Source organism: Rhopalosiphum maidis, chromosome 2 (genome assembly GCF_003676215.2).
Source record: "Rhopalosiphum maidis isolate BTI-1 chromosome 2, ASM367621v3, whole genome shotgun sequence".
NCBI lineage: Eukaryota > Metazoa > Arthropoda > Insecta > Hemiptera > Aphididae > Rhopalosiphum > Rhopalosiphum maidis.
Genome location: NC_040878.1, coordinates 64,317,059 through 64,333,122, shown reverse-complemented (window position 1 = coordinate 64,333,122; position 16,064 = coordinate 64,317,059). Strand labels below are relative to the sequence as shown.

General features: G+C 28.7%; 1 protein-coding gene across 1 annotated transcript; it reads left to right on the top strand.

The window, feature by feature from the left end:
- The first annotated feature begins 304 nt into the window (after positions 1-304).
- On the top strand, positions 305-8,752 carry LOC113552985. Its single transcript, XM_026956069.1, has 11 exons — positions 305-656; positions 4,232-4,364; positions 4,457-4,599; positions 4,693-4,968; positions 5,045-5,139; positions 5,217-5,394; positions 5,702-6,080; positions 6,721-6,893; positions 6,961-7,190; positions 7,286-7,490; positions 7,928-8,752. Exons 1-11 carry the CDS (start codon positions 590-592, stop codon positions 8,122-8,124), a joined length of 2,076 nt encoding a protein of 691 aa, XP_026811870.1. The 5' UTR covers positions 305-589; the 3' UTR covers positions 8,125-8,752.
- Positions 8,753-16,064: the final 7,312 nt, after the last annotated feature.

Below are 16,064 nucleotides of genomic sequence, written 5' to 3'. Positions count from 1 at the left end.
AGTTTAATGGTTTGTCGTGTTCTCTCGTCGGCCGCCCTACCACCACCACCACTAGTCGGCGAGAATCGCTAAAAACCGACGGCGGTGTGACTTCAATAACAAGAGTCATAACAATATCATAATAACAACAATAATAATAATATTAAAACCATTAGACGTACCCGCCAGCGGTGACGTCAACGTCGCCGTCGACGACGACAGAGCACGTGACCCGCCGCAAGGCCGCCCGCGAGCCCGTCCGCCCGTCGTCGGTCCGCGTAGATTCGCCGTAACCGCACGCCGTCGTTTAAACGATCGCCAACGCGCGTACCGCCAACACACGCGCGCGCGCGAAACCGTCCGCCGACGATATATTATCACAATTAATACCTGTCCCGTCCGTCCGTCCGTCCGTCAGCGAGATCGACCGCATCAACACGACGCACGTCGTCCGTACATTGGCCGCAAATCGCGACGATACCGCCACATTATACCCGTCGGGCGACGGTCACCGCAAACTACCTGTAATACAATTTAATAGCGTACGATCATTGGAGGAAACGCCATCGCGAACGGGACGCGGGTGTTCGACCGTCGACGCGGCCGCGCTATGGAATCGCGCGGGGCGCTGTTGCTGTTGGCCGTGTTCGTCGTGGCGTTCCAGCGACCGGCGCACGGTAAGTCTGCACAATCGTAATCGCCCGGAGGCGGCGTTATTTTCGTCGCGTCCACCAACACTTGTAATGATGTACAGCGACACGACGATAGCTGACACTGAGACGTCATTTACAAAGCCGTTTTCACGCAGTACACTGTATAGTCCCGTGCCGTGTACGCGGCGTCGGATTTAACGAGGGGGTGCGAGGGGTGCAATGCGCCGGGGCCTCGAGTCGATGCCCGAGATTTCGTAACTTCACGAGGAAATCGATTATTAACAGCACAATGGCCGAGGAGAATATAGTTATGATAGGTTACCCGCACCCCATTGTCGCAGACTATCATTGCAATATGGACTCAGTTGTACGACCCTAACCGTCACTCGATTTGATGGAACACACGAACCGCGAGTTGAAATATTTTCTTCTTTAAAGCCGCCTTCGCTTTTATTGAACGCCGAAAAATATTTATTAATACATCATTTATGTATAGGCAATTATTTAGAAATATCGTTTGTCTTTAAATAGACCTCTAGTATTAGTTACACCCAGAACTCCCCGCACTTAGATCCGGCAATGATGATGTACGTACAGATAACTAAATACTGAAGGCTAGTCAGGCTACAAGTCGAGTATAGGTATTCGACTCTACGCGATCCGGCGCATGGTAAAACTTTGGCTTTAATATTTTTATTTAAAAAGAAAGTGTTAAACATTATGCGTCCGTGCAAACGTTTAATATTGTGTTTTTTAAACGTCTAAAAATAAAACAGCTTTAGTGTTAAATGTTTTTCTCAGAAAGATTTTAGCTTCTTAGCCATCAATATCGTTATGTACTTATGCACTAGCTATCGCATTACACCGCACACTAGAATATTTAACTTGCCGAGTATTTTCGCAATCAGGTTATACAACCGGAAAACGCTTCGAAGATTTTTTTTTAACGGCTACCTACAACCTATTATCGAAATAGTATTTATTTTTGATTGTATGAATCATCTTTTACAAGTTTCACAACCATATCCAGTCCAGCAATATAATATTGGACAAATATCGATGTAAAATGTGTTTCCGCGGAATTATTATAATATATAGTGCAGTGAATCGTATCGCTTTAAAAATGTTCTTTTTTATCTGGTATGACGGTCATTCTCATTTTAGTTTTTATTCCTCAATCAACAGATAAAAACTATGAATTAGGATATCGGTTTTGTACACTTAGTGTATGTTTATATTATAAATACGTGATGATTATACATAATGTATGTTGTATACATTTGTCCACGTTATAATATCCTCTGCGCTCTTTCGAAATCTGTCGGAACCAATAAATACGTCACTGTGTTACTATAACTATATTACGCACCACATTATTATGCATTTATGACCCAAACATGACCAACATATCTAAACGCGTAATAAATCGCGTGTTCGAATCACTATTTACAACTTTCAGGAATAAAGGATTTCAATTCAATCAGATTGACGATTTTAGGAATAAAATTAATCGAATGTATTTGCACCATTGTGCTTTATATCTAAGTTAGAATTTAATATTTATAATAGAATTAGGACTTATAATAGTAAAAAAAAAAAAAAATTTAACTAAAATCTATCGAAAACTGAAATTGGCCACTTTAGACCCAAACCATGAAACAGATATAAAAATTTAATCAATTCTAAAATAATGGTTAAATTTAAAAATATAACATATTCACATGATGTATTACACTAACTGAATTTTCAAAAATATAATTCGATTACAATATGGATCTAATCATATTATATTATGTTTAAACATTGTTATTTATGTGTACATTTTATAGTGATGATCGTTATTATTACCACTTACGTTGATTTGCAAGCTAAAGAAATTTAATTTATATGAGTGATATTTTGTTTTTCGTAAAATAATTTGAAAAAAAAAACATTAAAAAATAGGTTTCTGTTCCTTTTATGATTGATGTGACATTCGGGCGGTTGGTGTATCTGACAGTAAACATTTTTGACCTTTTTTTTTTTTATTTAATATATTAGGAGATATTTATATATTTACATAACTTGATGCATATAGATTTAGTTATTACCATATTAATAATCAATATTGTATGCTTCCGTTCCTGATAGTTTATAAGGCATTTAAATCCAGACCTTACATATAATCTTAGATTAAACATATTTAACAAAATATAAACTACTTGTAGGCTGTACATAATACGTACAGCAGATGACTGTGTAGTGAAGTTGTTGTACGAAATATATTGTAGTGTGACACGAATACGTTTACTAATAAAAATAGTGTCAGGCAAACATCTAGAGGCTGTTGCACTAATAACTATAATAAGTGATAAATATTCACAGGCTATATTTATGTAAAATATTACATCTTTATGCATCTATACTTTCGGTTAGCTACTATAACGAATATTAAATTACTCGAGTAAAGATTGTTACGTTTTTATTGTTATAACTCCAGTAAGTGATCTCATTTTTAATTTATGTCCCAACATAATACCTATATATCACAGAATATATAATTGAATTTTACTCGAAAACTTTTTTAGTAAATTGTAATAACAATAGTCGTATTTTTGGATTATCACATTAGTAGTTCTACAAAGTTTCATTATACTCTTGGTACATTAACTAACTTTATTAATTCTTATTTCTTAATTTATTTAATTTTCTTGGCACATTATATATTTAAATTAAAGAATGAAATGAAATAATCATATTAACTTAATAAATATTACCTATATCAACAAAATAAATTTTCTTACTACCTAATTAAAATAACGTACAAACGAATCATTAAATAATTATCAGCCATTTAATTTCCACGCTAAATATATAACCAGCCATGATCAGCGGGAGCTTACAATTTATATCATAAAATTGATCATGACACTGGTATTTTATAAAACAAGCAGTCATTGTTTTAAGCTGGGACCACCTGTGTTATATAATAATACAACGTGAAAATAATATACAATTAAGTCGACCTTCAAAATTAGCTAGGTCTATACTACACGCCTACAAAGTGTATTGTTAAGTTGTACATATGTATTATCATTTCGGTATACTTTCGCTTTTTTGAGTTGAAAAAAAAACAACTAGGATAAATTCAATTTCGTAGTCTCGGGCTTTTATACGTAAAAGCTGTTTCTTTGTTATAATTAAAATGAAAGCATCTAATATCTATTGGTGTACTAGACTGTTATAATATATACATTATGCTAGTATGCTACACAAATTATCTAGTTATTGCATTTTAAAACAAATCTTTATGTATACAGTTATGAATTTGTACGCATTTAAGTAGTTTTTATCTCATATTATATAATGAAATACGTTTTTAAATAGCTGATGAGAAGTAAAAATTATTTTTACCAGACTAAATTAAATTTTTGCTTCTACATTCCTGATTATGCTCACACGCAAGTACTATTAACGACTTAACAATTTCAATTGAACGTAATACTAGAAACATAGACATATAATAATAATATAACTGTATACGTTTATGAAAACCATTTCAGTCTGCCGGTAGATAATTTTTCAAAAAATATACTCAAACTCTGCTTTTATAACTATAGGTCAAGATTGTCCAGATGGCGTACCAGTAACGTACGTTAAATATAGTAATTCTGCTCCGAGATCTGTAGTACAGCCGATCTTATTATACGCCAGCACTCCCGGAGTTGCCATAACGGCAGAATGTTACAACAGGTAATTAAAACCAACAATTTAGATATGCCTTAAAACGTTTATACGTTTTATACGTTTTATATTTGACATCCGTAAATAATTGTGAATTTTAGATGTAGAAAGTCGGTGGACTGTGCCGGCTTCATAATAGATTACACATCGACATCATGTTACCGGGTACCTAATATGGGAAGTTCCACCGACAATATTGTCGTGACCCCTAATGTAAACTTTTTTAGAAAAGCCTGTCTCCGCGGTAAGTGCTCAATATATTTATGCGACTGGATTATTCGTGTATTTGCAAATGAAGAAAAAATCAATTTCGTAACTTTATTATATTCGTTATTAGTTCCCGAATCATGTAACCGAAGAGCATGGCCAATCGAAGTATCCATGGACTACGAAATAAATGGTTTTCAATATTCAGTTATACCCAATATTGGCGATAAATGGCGATGTGCCCAACTATGTATTGACCAAAACAATTGTAAGTCAGCGAATTACTTCCGATCAACCAAGATGTGTTCATTGAATTCCGAAACCCGTAAGACTAAACCTACGGCATTTAATCCGAGTCGGAATCAAGTCGAATACTTAGAAAATGAATGCGCCAATACACTGCCAGGTTTTAAAATATACACCATCTAATGTTTTATATTACAATTATATAAAATTATAAAAATAATGGTTTAAAACTTAAGGTGTAAATCAAATGAGTTCATGCTGGCACGAACCTGTTTATGATAGAACTTTACAACAAGTGGACTTACAAGTAGAAAACATTAATATTGAACAAGTATGAAGTGAAGTCACAATGAACGCTTATTAATAAAATAATAAATAGTAATTAAATTAATTGTATTCTATATATAGTGCAAAGAAAGATGTGAATCTGAACAATATTTTAGCTGCAGAGGTTATACTTTTAAATGCCCTACAGATGGATTTGGTGGTACTCTTTGTCTTTTACACGGTGACGACACACTTACAGCTGGCCCGCTCATCCCATCACCGTGTTCCACTTACATAGAAAGAATTACTTGTATTGATTGTAAGACATATACTGTTATTTTTCCAAACTAATTAACTCAAAATGTATTTAAACCTTCTAATTAGTCATTAAGAGTAATTAATTGTTAGATTTCCAATTATATTTTAAGCCTCGTACACATGATTATTAATTTGATATAATTTAGGTATTATATAGGTAAGTACCTATATGTTCTTATACTATATTATTATCTTTTGTTTTTCTTACATGTATTTTTTCTTTGGAATAATCAACGTCATCGCCCGTCCATATATAATTAATGCATATAAAATAATATGAATAAAAAAATATATATATTGGATTTCAGTAAGCGTCTCGTGTAATGATGACTCTATGATAGTGTCGTTGAGATCTCAGGGCTTCAAGGGCAGAATGTTTGTGCTAGGAAGACCAGAAGAATGCGGTGTTAACGGTCGCCATACAGATATGACAACGATTACCCTTCCGATTGTTGAAAACCACACTCAACGCAATCGCTGTGATGTTGTGGTGGCTAAATCGGCAAACAGCAATAGGAAATTGGCTACAGCTGTTGTCGTAGTACAACACCACCCGATTATACAAACCGTTGGCGATCGAGTGACCAAAGTGTCATGTGCTGTTGGTTCAAGTCCCCACCCGTCGTTCTTGGCATCTAGACCACAGAACATTACTTTAGACGCTACGTTTGGTGTAGCAGAACCGAGGTATGCTAAATATTATAGTCGATGAGCGCATCATAAGTCAATACTACCTATGTGTTTTACATATATTGTGCTTAGTTAAAATTATTTTTAAATGCAATCATTAACCAAAATTAACATTCAATTAAACATGAGAAATAAAAGTACTATAACTTTTTGGATAACAGTTTTCATTATTCAATTTTAATATTTAAATAACTAAGTAATATTAATACTCAGAATATTTTTACTATTTTAAAAACATTTTAATTCACTCGATCTTATAAATTATACATGTTAAAGTAATGAATATAATTAGTAGTCATCGCTCTTCTACAGTGCTTATTTGCTTAAACCCCAATTAATCGATTTTTTTTATAATAGTACTAGCTATAGATAATACTATTATATTTGCTACATCATTTTATCATTTGTATAATTTTTTTTATGCCCTTTATATTACTATTATTTAAAAAAAAAACTATAAACAGTAGGTATTATTGTATTATATTTAAAAAAATATATATACTCGTCTATCAAACAATTAAAAATAAATATTGTTGAAAATGAACAATTTTAACTTGAATTGGATTTTAAATATATTAATCCAAATACTGGATTTTTTATTACCAATTCACGAAAATTATTATTATTTATCTAATAGCATACATAACACTATATACAATGACGGTGGCTACGATCCAAATGGTTTAGTTGGCTCTGCAAATCAAGTCGCCAAGATGAGAATTTTAGAAGTAGGACGGAACGTAAAACAAGTATCTGAAGTAAAACTTGGCGATGAATTAGAGCTCCGGATTGATGTGAATCAACCATATAGTAAGACGCTTTTATTTATTGTTTTCGTCATTGTATTGACATTTAATTAATTAAATAATTGTTTTAGACGCATCACAATTAAGAGCAGGCCACTTGATTGCTAGTTCTGGAGATGGTCTGGACTCCTTGTTACTCTTAGATTGGAGAGGATGTCCTCCAGAACCATCGACATTTCCGGTATTGAATTTAACACCTCCAAATTCTATGGTTGCAAGATTCAAAGCATTCCGATTTCCTTCGTCACCTGTACTACGGTTTAGCCTCATGATGATGTTTTGTGATCAGCTGTGCAAGCCAGTGAGTACATTTATAGTATTTATAGATATTTATTTTTATTTTTTTAGATTTATTTCAAACAAATTTTGTATCATCTAATATATATTTTTTTATAGAGTGATTGTGGAAACGGACAAGTGTCCTATGGTCGACGAAAGCGCGATACACAGGCCTCAGAAACTAAACCAAAAGAAGTGCCATTACAACTCGCAATCGTAGTACGTTCTCTTGAGGAACAAGAAGAAATTATAGCCAGTCAAAGTCAAATTAGTAATAGTAACAATAATAATGAGAGATCATCAAGAAGATTAGAAGCTTCAGGTTTGAATCAAACAATTATTTTCAAATACATATGAATTAAACTCAAAATGTATTTCGCTTTAAAATGTTGGGTTATTCCGTGTATTATAATGTACGCAGTTAATACAAAATGTTTTCCAATTATTAAATTATATATATATATTAAAGTATAAACCGTACAATCAAATTTGATCAGTTTACATTTAATAATTAATTATTAAATTAATAAATCATCTTTTATGTGATGGTTTTCTATAGACGACTACTTATTCATATACCTATAGTATATATTATTTTTTAATTTATCAATATTTATTATTACAACATTTTAAATATGTTTTATAGCAATACGAGTATAAACAATAAATTAATCAATAATTATAATTAGTTTTAAATGTTTATGTAAATAATGATTAGCTATTAGATTCTAATAAACAATTAATTATATATTTTTACAGTAATTCGCAACAACGAATGGTGCATTACTTGGCCTATAGGATTAGCAATCACTATAATTCTAGTCACTATGCAAACATTAATTGTATTAGGCTGTTGGTCATTTTTTCGACGATCAAACCAAAAGGTCCTTAATGATCGTGTGACTTTAAATTCCGACTTTCAACCAAGACATGTCACTTGGGCTGATCATCAATAAATACCTACAAAATATACCTAATATTATTTTGTTTGTATGTACGTTTACCTTTTTTTTATATATATTATATCCTATATAATTATATCAAATAAATTTATGTACAAATTATTTTATAACCAAAAATATATTAAGAACCGGCGGTAATGTAATAAAACTTTATAAAAAATTGTATATTAAAAATCATTATTTCACTATACAGAGTGTTGCACCGAGCATATTCTCCTTATGTATACCATTAATTAAGCATTTATTCAAATTAATTAATTGACTTTTAGTATTTCGATGTAAATACACTTTGATTTTATATGCCATTTAAAGAATATTCGATGGTGGTACATACTTTTTTCTTTTAATGAAAACAGACTGTTGTTACTATAAATTACTAAAGGTACGGTTTCCCCGCAGTGTCAAAGAGTGGAACAGCGCGGCGTCATTATGTCACGTCCAAATGCGGCGGGGAAACCATACCTTAAGCAAATAATTTTTTTTCAAAGTTAATGGATAAATCAAAATTCGAATGAGTTATAGTTATTTTTATGTTAGTTTCAAAGTTATTACGACCTTATATACTTAGAATAATAGGCCATGATAAATAAATAAATAATATGTCTGTGAAGACTGTTAAGGTAATTTTAAAATTAAGTTACTTAATATTAATTTATTTTATCAAGATTTTATAATTTATGAAAATTATCTGAATATAATAAGTATTGCAGACTAAACATGAATACAACTATTTTTTATTTTATGTAGTTTTATTATAACGATTAGACAAAATTAAATCGATGATATAAACGATCTAATTAATTTAACTTACAATCTGTATGTATACACAAATTAAAATTAGAATAAATGCAATATTTAAGGATAAAATGGGATGGGTATACTTCGTGTATACTATGTAATTATCATATTAAGCCAATCAAATGTATATTTTTTAACAAAATGTCGACATTATATGTTATTATGAGTTATAAGTATTAAATAAAACTATATAAGAATATATCAAATATTATTTTATAAAATATATTCATGTTTTATATAAATTACATTGATGATATATAATTTAAAATAAGATATATTTAAATTTGTATGAAAATTAAATACATTTTTCAATTTCCATCAAATTTTCTTTATTTATTTAAAATCTACTGCTATAATTAATGCTATAATTAATTTAAAATATGTATACAGTATATTCTTATATCCGTAGAGGATAGGCATCAAGCATACAATACATTATCATGCACATATGTCGGCATTAAAGATGCAGCATGCGTACACACAAGATCAGTAGGTTCAATTTCCTATTATTTTTAAATATAATTTACCTAAATAATTTATTACTATAGTCTAGATATTGGAAAGAAATCTAATTTTTATATAATTTAAAATTATCGATTTAATCAGAAGTATTTTAAGCGAAATTGTGTGTAGATATTTCACTAAGCCGTCAATTTAAATTAAAACACAATATTATCACAAGACTAATAAATATAAAATCGTAAAATGTAAATATTTCGTTTTCTGTAAATCAAATTCGTGTTTTTTTTTTTTTTTTTATACCAATACCCATAATACTAATGAGTAATCGTTAATCATATACATATTTAAAAAAAAATAATAAAAAATATAGCACAGAAAGCTAAACATTGATATTGTGGATAAAAAGAAGGAAAATTAGAAATATTGTTATTTTTTACAGTTAGACTTTTTTTTCTTGTTTATACAAATTTTTTCTAATATTTGTCATATAGTCACAAAATCGAATAATACGAGTACAATCGAAAACTACAGTTTTATTTTTATTGAATATTAAATATTGACTTGTTTACCATCGAGTCATTCCTGTAATTTTTTTAATCTATTTCAAAATATATCATAGATCATGTTTTTCAATTTAATTTCTACTTACTTTTATATAGTTTTTTTCCTATAATAATATCAGTTTACTTTCAAATAATTTATTGTCAGTATTTTACTACTTAAATTTGAACTTAAATTAGCACACGTCAGTCGATCGTTTTTGTTTTCGTTTAGATATTATTATTTTGCAATTTTGATATAATATTTATATCTCATAAACTATAAAATATTAAAGAAAATATTAAAATTCATATTTATGAGTTTTTTAGTTCAAATATAATTTTATTCCTATTTCCAATTGATGAATAATAAATATTTTTAAATATTTCTCAAATTTATATTTATACAGAAAAAATACTTAACGGCCCAAAAGCATTAATAAGTAACTGGCCATCAGAGTTGAGTCTTAAAAAATAAAAAATAAGATTCCACATTTAGTTTATATAATTTTTACTAATCGAATATTTGTCACATAATCCTCTAAGCAATCAGAGTTAATAGATTTAATTGTCTTTATTGGATTCTGATTGTGAATTTTTTTCCATAGTCAATGAATGTTTTATTATAAATTATAATCTTGAATACTTTTTTTTTTTTTTTAATGTTCTAACTCCTAATAGTCCTAATGAAGAAAAAGGATGGTTTGTGTATTATATTTTCCTATATTCGTTTATATTAGAGTCTGAAGTCTTACAATGTTCCTTAAACTTTATGTATTTTTTATTGCTGACTGCCGCTGCTTCTTTAAATGTAGTTCCAGTTTAGTCTATAATCTATGAACAATCTAATAAAAAAATAAATACGCTTAAACGATCTTTCATAAAAATTTCAATATAATAATTAATTTATAATTAATTTCAAATATAAGTACCTACGGGCTATGTTAATTATATTTTATATACATTGTACATACATATTGAAACATAACTAGACAGATAGCCTAACGTAATTTAATCTACTCTATAATCAGTGTCATAGAAATCTAATGCCCTCTAATATATAATATTATTAAGTACCAACTGTATAAATTTTATATCACTATTGTCTAACTAAAAATATATATAAATATTTTTATGTTGAATATACAATTTTTGTTTATAAATTGTCGACTGTTATAGAATCCGCGAGAATGAGTTTTAGTCGCAGTCAATAAAATTATTTCTAAATTCATCTTAAGATCTAACTTCATAACCTATGCATTTTGTAATCCATTAATTCTAGATTCTTGCAATTTGTGTATCTACGAAACTTTTTTTTAAAACAAACTCACTAAATCATGGTTAACTTGCCTTTTTCTTCATATCATTTTTAAAACGCAAATATAAATCTGATAAAAAAATAACAAAAAATAATAGTATAATTTATGAACCTACGTATACATATTATAATATAATAGGCATATAGAAATATTATTAAAATAAAATAAATTTTCAAATACATATAAGTATAGCAAACACAAAATCCTAATAAAGATACATAAATATCAATTATGAGATTGAATTTTCCAAGAAACAGTTAATGGAGTATTAAAATAAGTGTACTTTTATAATTTATTAAAAAGTCAAAATGATACATCAATATTTGTCCATAGTTTTTTGATCATAAACTTTTCTTCGTAAAATAGTTTCCATATTTTTTAATCACTTGAAAAAATATAAAAAATATAATCTATCAAAAGTATCACGCATTCATTTTAGTTTTATCATTTTATCTGTTAGGTAAGTACATAAATAATTACCAAATTTGAAATTAAATTTATTACACTTCGTGTAATATGTAAACGCCAATTTGCCAAAGTAAAAATAAATTACTTTATAGTTTATACCATTAAATAATATTGTATTAAATATGCTTATAAAGTTTAAACATCAAAAATTTGTAGATTTGACTTTCTTAAAAAGTAGAATTTATTAGTTATATCTTTATGTAGGTATGCATAAACATTGTCATAGTAATGTAACCGAGAAAACCCTGACTTTAATTCTCTTCACACATAATATTAGCGTTAGTAAATTTATTCTAATTTTATGATTGAATAATATTGGTAGGTACATACTTTATTCCTTTATAAATTACATTGGGGATGTAGACGGAATGAAAGCGATCAGCAAAAGCTAATCTGTAAGCTAATATTATCATGCTGTGGTTATCAGCTATTAACTATTGGTACTTATATTTTTGATTACTTTTGGATAAATCTGTCTATCCACGTATGTACTCCCTTTTATAAGTGTTGTTAGCCGTTCACATCAGTTCAGCTACACGTAAACGCTTGTTTTCAGCAATACAGATAAATAGAACATGGATTAGAACTTCAATGCATCAAGAGCAAGACAGATTTTTCAAATCTTTCTTTAATATACATAGAAAGGAATATTTACAATAATACATCTACAGAATTTATTATAAGCGAATTTTCAAAAGGCTACTGTAGGTTCTCTTTTTAAAAATTGAATAAATATACTTTTAAATGCATTAATTTTGTGGTTTCAACTACTTAAAAAAATGTATAGTGTCATTTATTTTATTGTGGATGTTTGTGTATGGAAGACAACTCCTATACCTTTTATTTGGAGAAGATTGTGTACTAAACATGATGTATCAATAAAAAATGGTATACAAATTCATCAAGATTTGAAAAGATAAGCTGAAAGCAGAAAAGGATATCGACGTGAATTTTGTTTTAATGTAACTTCAATTTTCAAGCTATGATTCTAATGTTCCTGTCAAAGATGCAAACAATATGTAAATGAGTATAATATTAAAATATTTTCATGTGCAACTGTTAATGCAAATCAAAATAGGTAGTTTACTTTTATAAATTGTTTGTTCTTTATAAATTTAAATTTATAACATTTCAATTCCAACTACCAACTTGTATATTTTATTTCACTATTGGCAAACTGCTTGTCTAAATAAATAAATAAATAGTATATTATATAATTAATTGTATAAACAATTGTTCGATCGTTCGGTGCATATTTAGTTTTATTTTATATTTTTGTTTATAATACTTTTTATGGATAACGGCTGTAATTAATGATTCAAATTTTTCAAACTAATACTAATTTCAGTATATATATTTTGTATAACATAGAACAGTTGAGCAATTTAGCAATTACTATATAACATCTTGCATCCTCAGTCCAGCTATAAAAAAAACTTAATAGCTAATACGTATGATTTAGACACTTTTGTTTTTAATTTATTTTGTTTAAGCTAAATCCCGTTGGGTAATCCTCTAGTAAAGAAACTATAAGAACACTGCTGCAATATTTATTTTTATGGTTAACCGTTAAGTCCACATTCTCATTACCTACTTTAATATACCTAAAAAAAATATATATATTTATTAAAACATAAAACATTACAAACAATTAAATTATATCGTATAAATTATTTAATGAATGTACGTAGTATAGTATATTGTATATACCAGCGGTTCCCAACCGGGGGGAATTCTCCCCCTTCAGTGGGGATTTTAGATTCTGTTCGGGGGGAATATACTATATAGTGATGATGGAATTACAAAAATAATTATTTTTTTTTACAATGTGTAAAATTGAAATCACTATATTAGTTTTAGAAAAAGGTAAGAAAAAAACATTCTCAAATTACTCATTTAATTTACTTATATTATTTAAATTTCATACTAATATTTTTGTTTTCATATTCAATAACTTTTTAAAATGATGAAAATAATAAAAGTAAATAGTTGTATATTTTATAATAAATAGTTATTTTGTATGGTTTATTTGTACTACTAAAAAAAAAAAATTCGCCTAAATTCTAATTTAAGGAGGGGAGAATGCAATTTTAGTAAATGTACAAGGGGGGCGTAGAATTAAAAAGGTTGGGAACCACTGGTATATACCTATAATAGGTACATGTGAATGTAACTAGCGAGTATATGACGGTGACACATTGTAATGGCGTCTTAATAAATAAATACATTTGTTAACAGATTTAATAACACGCTTATTTGTAATTCCAAAACCAATTAGAACAACGCTCAGACTTAGTCGTAACAAGTTTAAACTGTTTAAAGAGCCTAATTTATAATTGAAATGACAAAACGATTAATAAACCGCCTAGATGAATTGATGAGGAAACTGGCAAACACTGATGGAGTAGAGGTGGTATAATACGTAGACCAGCTACCACCGATCATCGCTTACAGCACCACGAGATATATAAAGACCTTCCACAGCAAAAATAAATTATATCACATCAAGAATCCTAAGCAAATAAAATATTAAAAATTCCTTCGGATTACAGTGTTATATATATTTCTGAAGTAAAAGTTTTAAACTGTAGGTATTTTTCTTTAAGTAATTTAGTTATATATTATATACAATTAAATTTGTCATTAAAGCGTATATATATATAAGTTTAAGTAAGTAATGTAATAAGTTCATATTAGGCAATATGAACATGAATATATTATGAGTGGTATAAATGTGTATGGTATAAGTACAATGTACATATTAGTACAATAATGTAATAGTCGTCTCTTATAGCAAAGTTAAATTATTTTATCTCGTAGATGGGTTTTAGTAAATAATTACCTAAACTTCTTTAATTAAATATTATTGTACGTAAAATTAACTATCATAAGATGTTACTACTAAATTATGCTAATCTTTTTACAGATTCGGAAAGACTATTTTTTTAAACAGCTTTTATGTATAACCTATTTTATACTCATCAGATTTTCAAAGTTAGTTAAGTTGAAATTTTCAAATAATCTTTCATCGCCTGATAGGTACTTCCTAAATTATGAAGGTGGAAGCCGGAAAGATGTAAATGTCTAAAAAAATATGTACTTGCGCCGACTCATTTTCTGCAAGCGCTTCAGTTGTTATTATCGTATTAATGTATTATCACAGAATAGATGAAATCTATTATTTCTATTATTTAATCTATCCACACAGCATTTGTCAATGATAATGATTGTATCAATATTTAACTTTGATTGAAGTTTTAATATTTTAAATTAAAACTTAATTCAACATTGAATAGTTATTTAATTTTATATGTTATAATTTAAATATTTAATAAGAATTTATTAACATTTGACAACAAATATTTAAAAGTTAAAACAAATTTTAAATGGCATACATTTTAATATTTAACATCTATTTCACTTAATTAGATTTAAAATTATTAAAGATTGAATATCAAACATTCACTCAATAATTTATATTGAATGTTTAATTCTAATTTTGTGTTCTTTCAAAATCAAATGTCTGATAAAAAAAAAATATATACAAATAATTTAATATACAAGAGTATTATGCGCAGCCTATTCGGTGAATCACGACCATGGCTGTAGATATATTATGTCATTCTAAAAATACACTGGTTACACAACAAGAAAAGAACACAAAATATGGTTCCCGCAATTTCACAATGGTTGTAAAGATTAAAATTACGTATTGGTAGCATAGCTAATAGATATAATACTATATAATATGTATACATATAAAGCCATCCCTGCATGTACCTATATATATATATACTATTAACACATGGTGACGGGGCGGCGTTGTTCCAGGACTTACGGTATATATAGCAGCGTACCATTGTTACCAATAGTAAGTATAGTAACTTACAGGTAAAATAATATTCTGTGGTATTGTGTCTGAGGTAGATTAGATCGCTGTGCTGCAATACGTTTGCAAAATGAGTCGATACAAAATAACCCGATGTGTATTAGTATTAACCTATTGTTGAAATACAATTTTTTACTATAAACAAACCTAAACACTAATTATACTAAATATTAGTATTTCCGACGCCCGCCAGGTAACATCTTAATTTTTGATTGCCCCCGCGCCATTGGGCTCAATTTTATACAAATTTGATTCCCCGCATATACATAACACATAAATAATAAGTCAGTTTAGGTCATACTCGTTAGTCGTTATAAATTTGCAAATTCACATATTATATTAGTTTAGGTATTTACAATTATTTAACACATTGGACACAACACTATTTTTATGATGTCTCTTCGTCGGAACAAACACTGTTCTCTCCCAGAATTGTAATCTTCATATTTACTCAATAAT

Coding starts and splice junctions, on each gene's coding strand:
- LOC113552985 (XM_026956069.1), top strand. CDS start 590: ATGGAATCGCGCGGGGCGCTGTTGCTGTTGGCCGTGTTCGTCGTGGCG. Junction 4,600..4,692: donor TAGAAAAGCCTGTCTCCGCG/GTAAGTGCTCAA, acceptor ATTCGTTATTAG/TTCCCGAATCATGTAACCGA. Junction 6,894..6,960: donor TGATGTGAATCAACCATATA/GTAAGACGCTTT, acceptor TAATTGTTTTAG/ACGCATCACAATTAAGAGCA.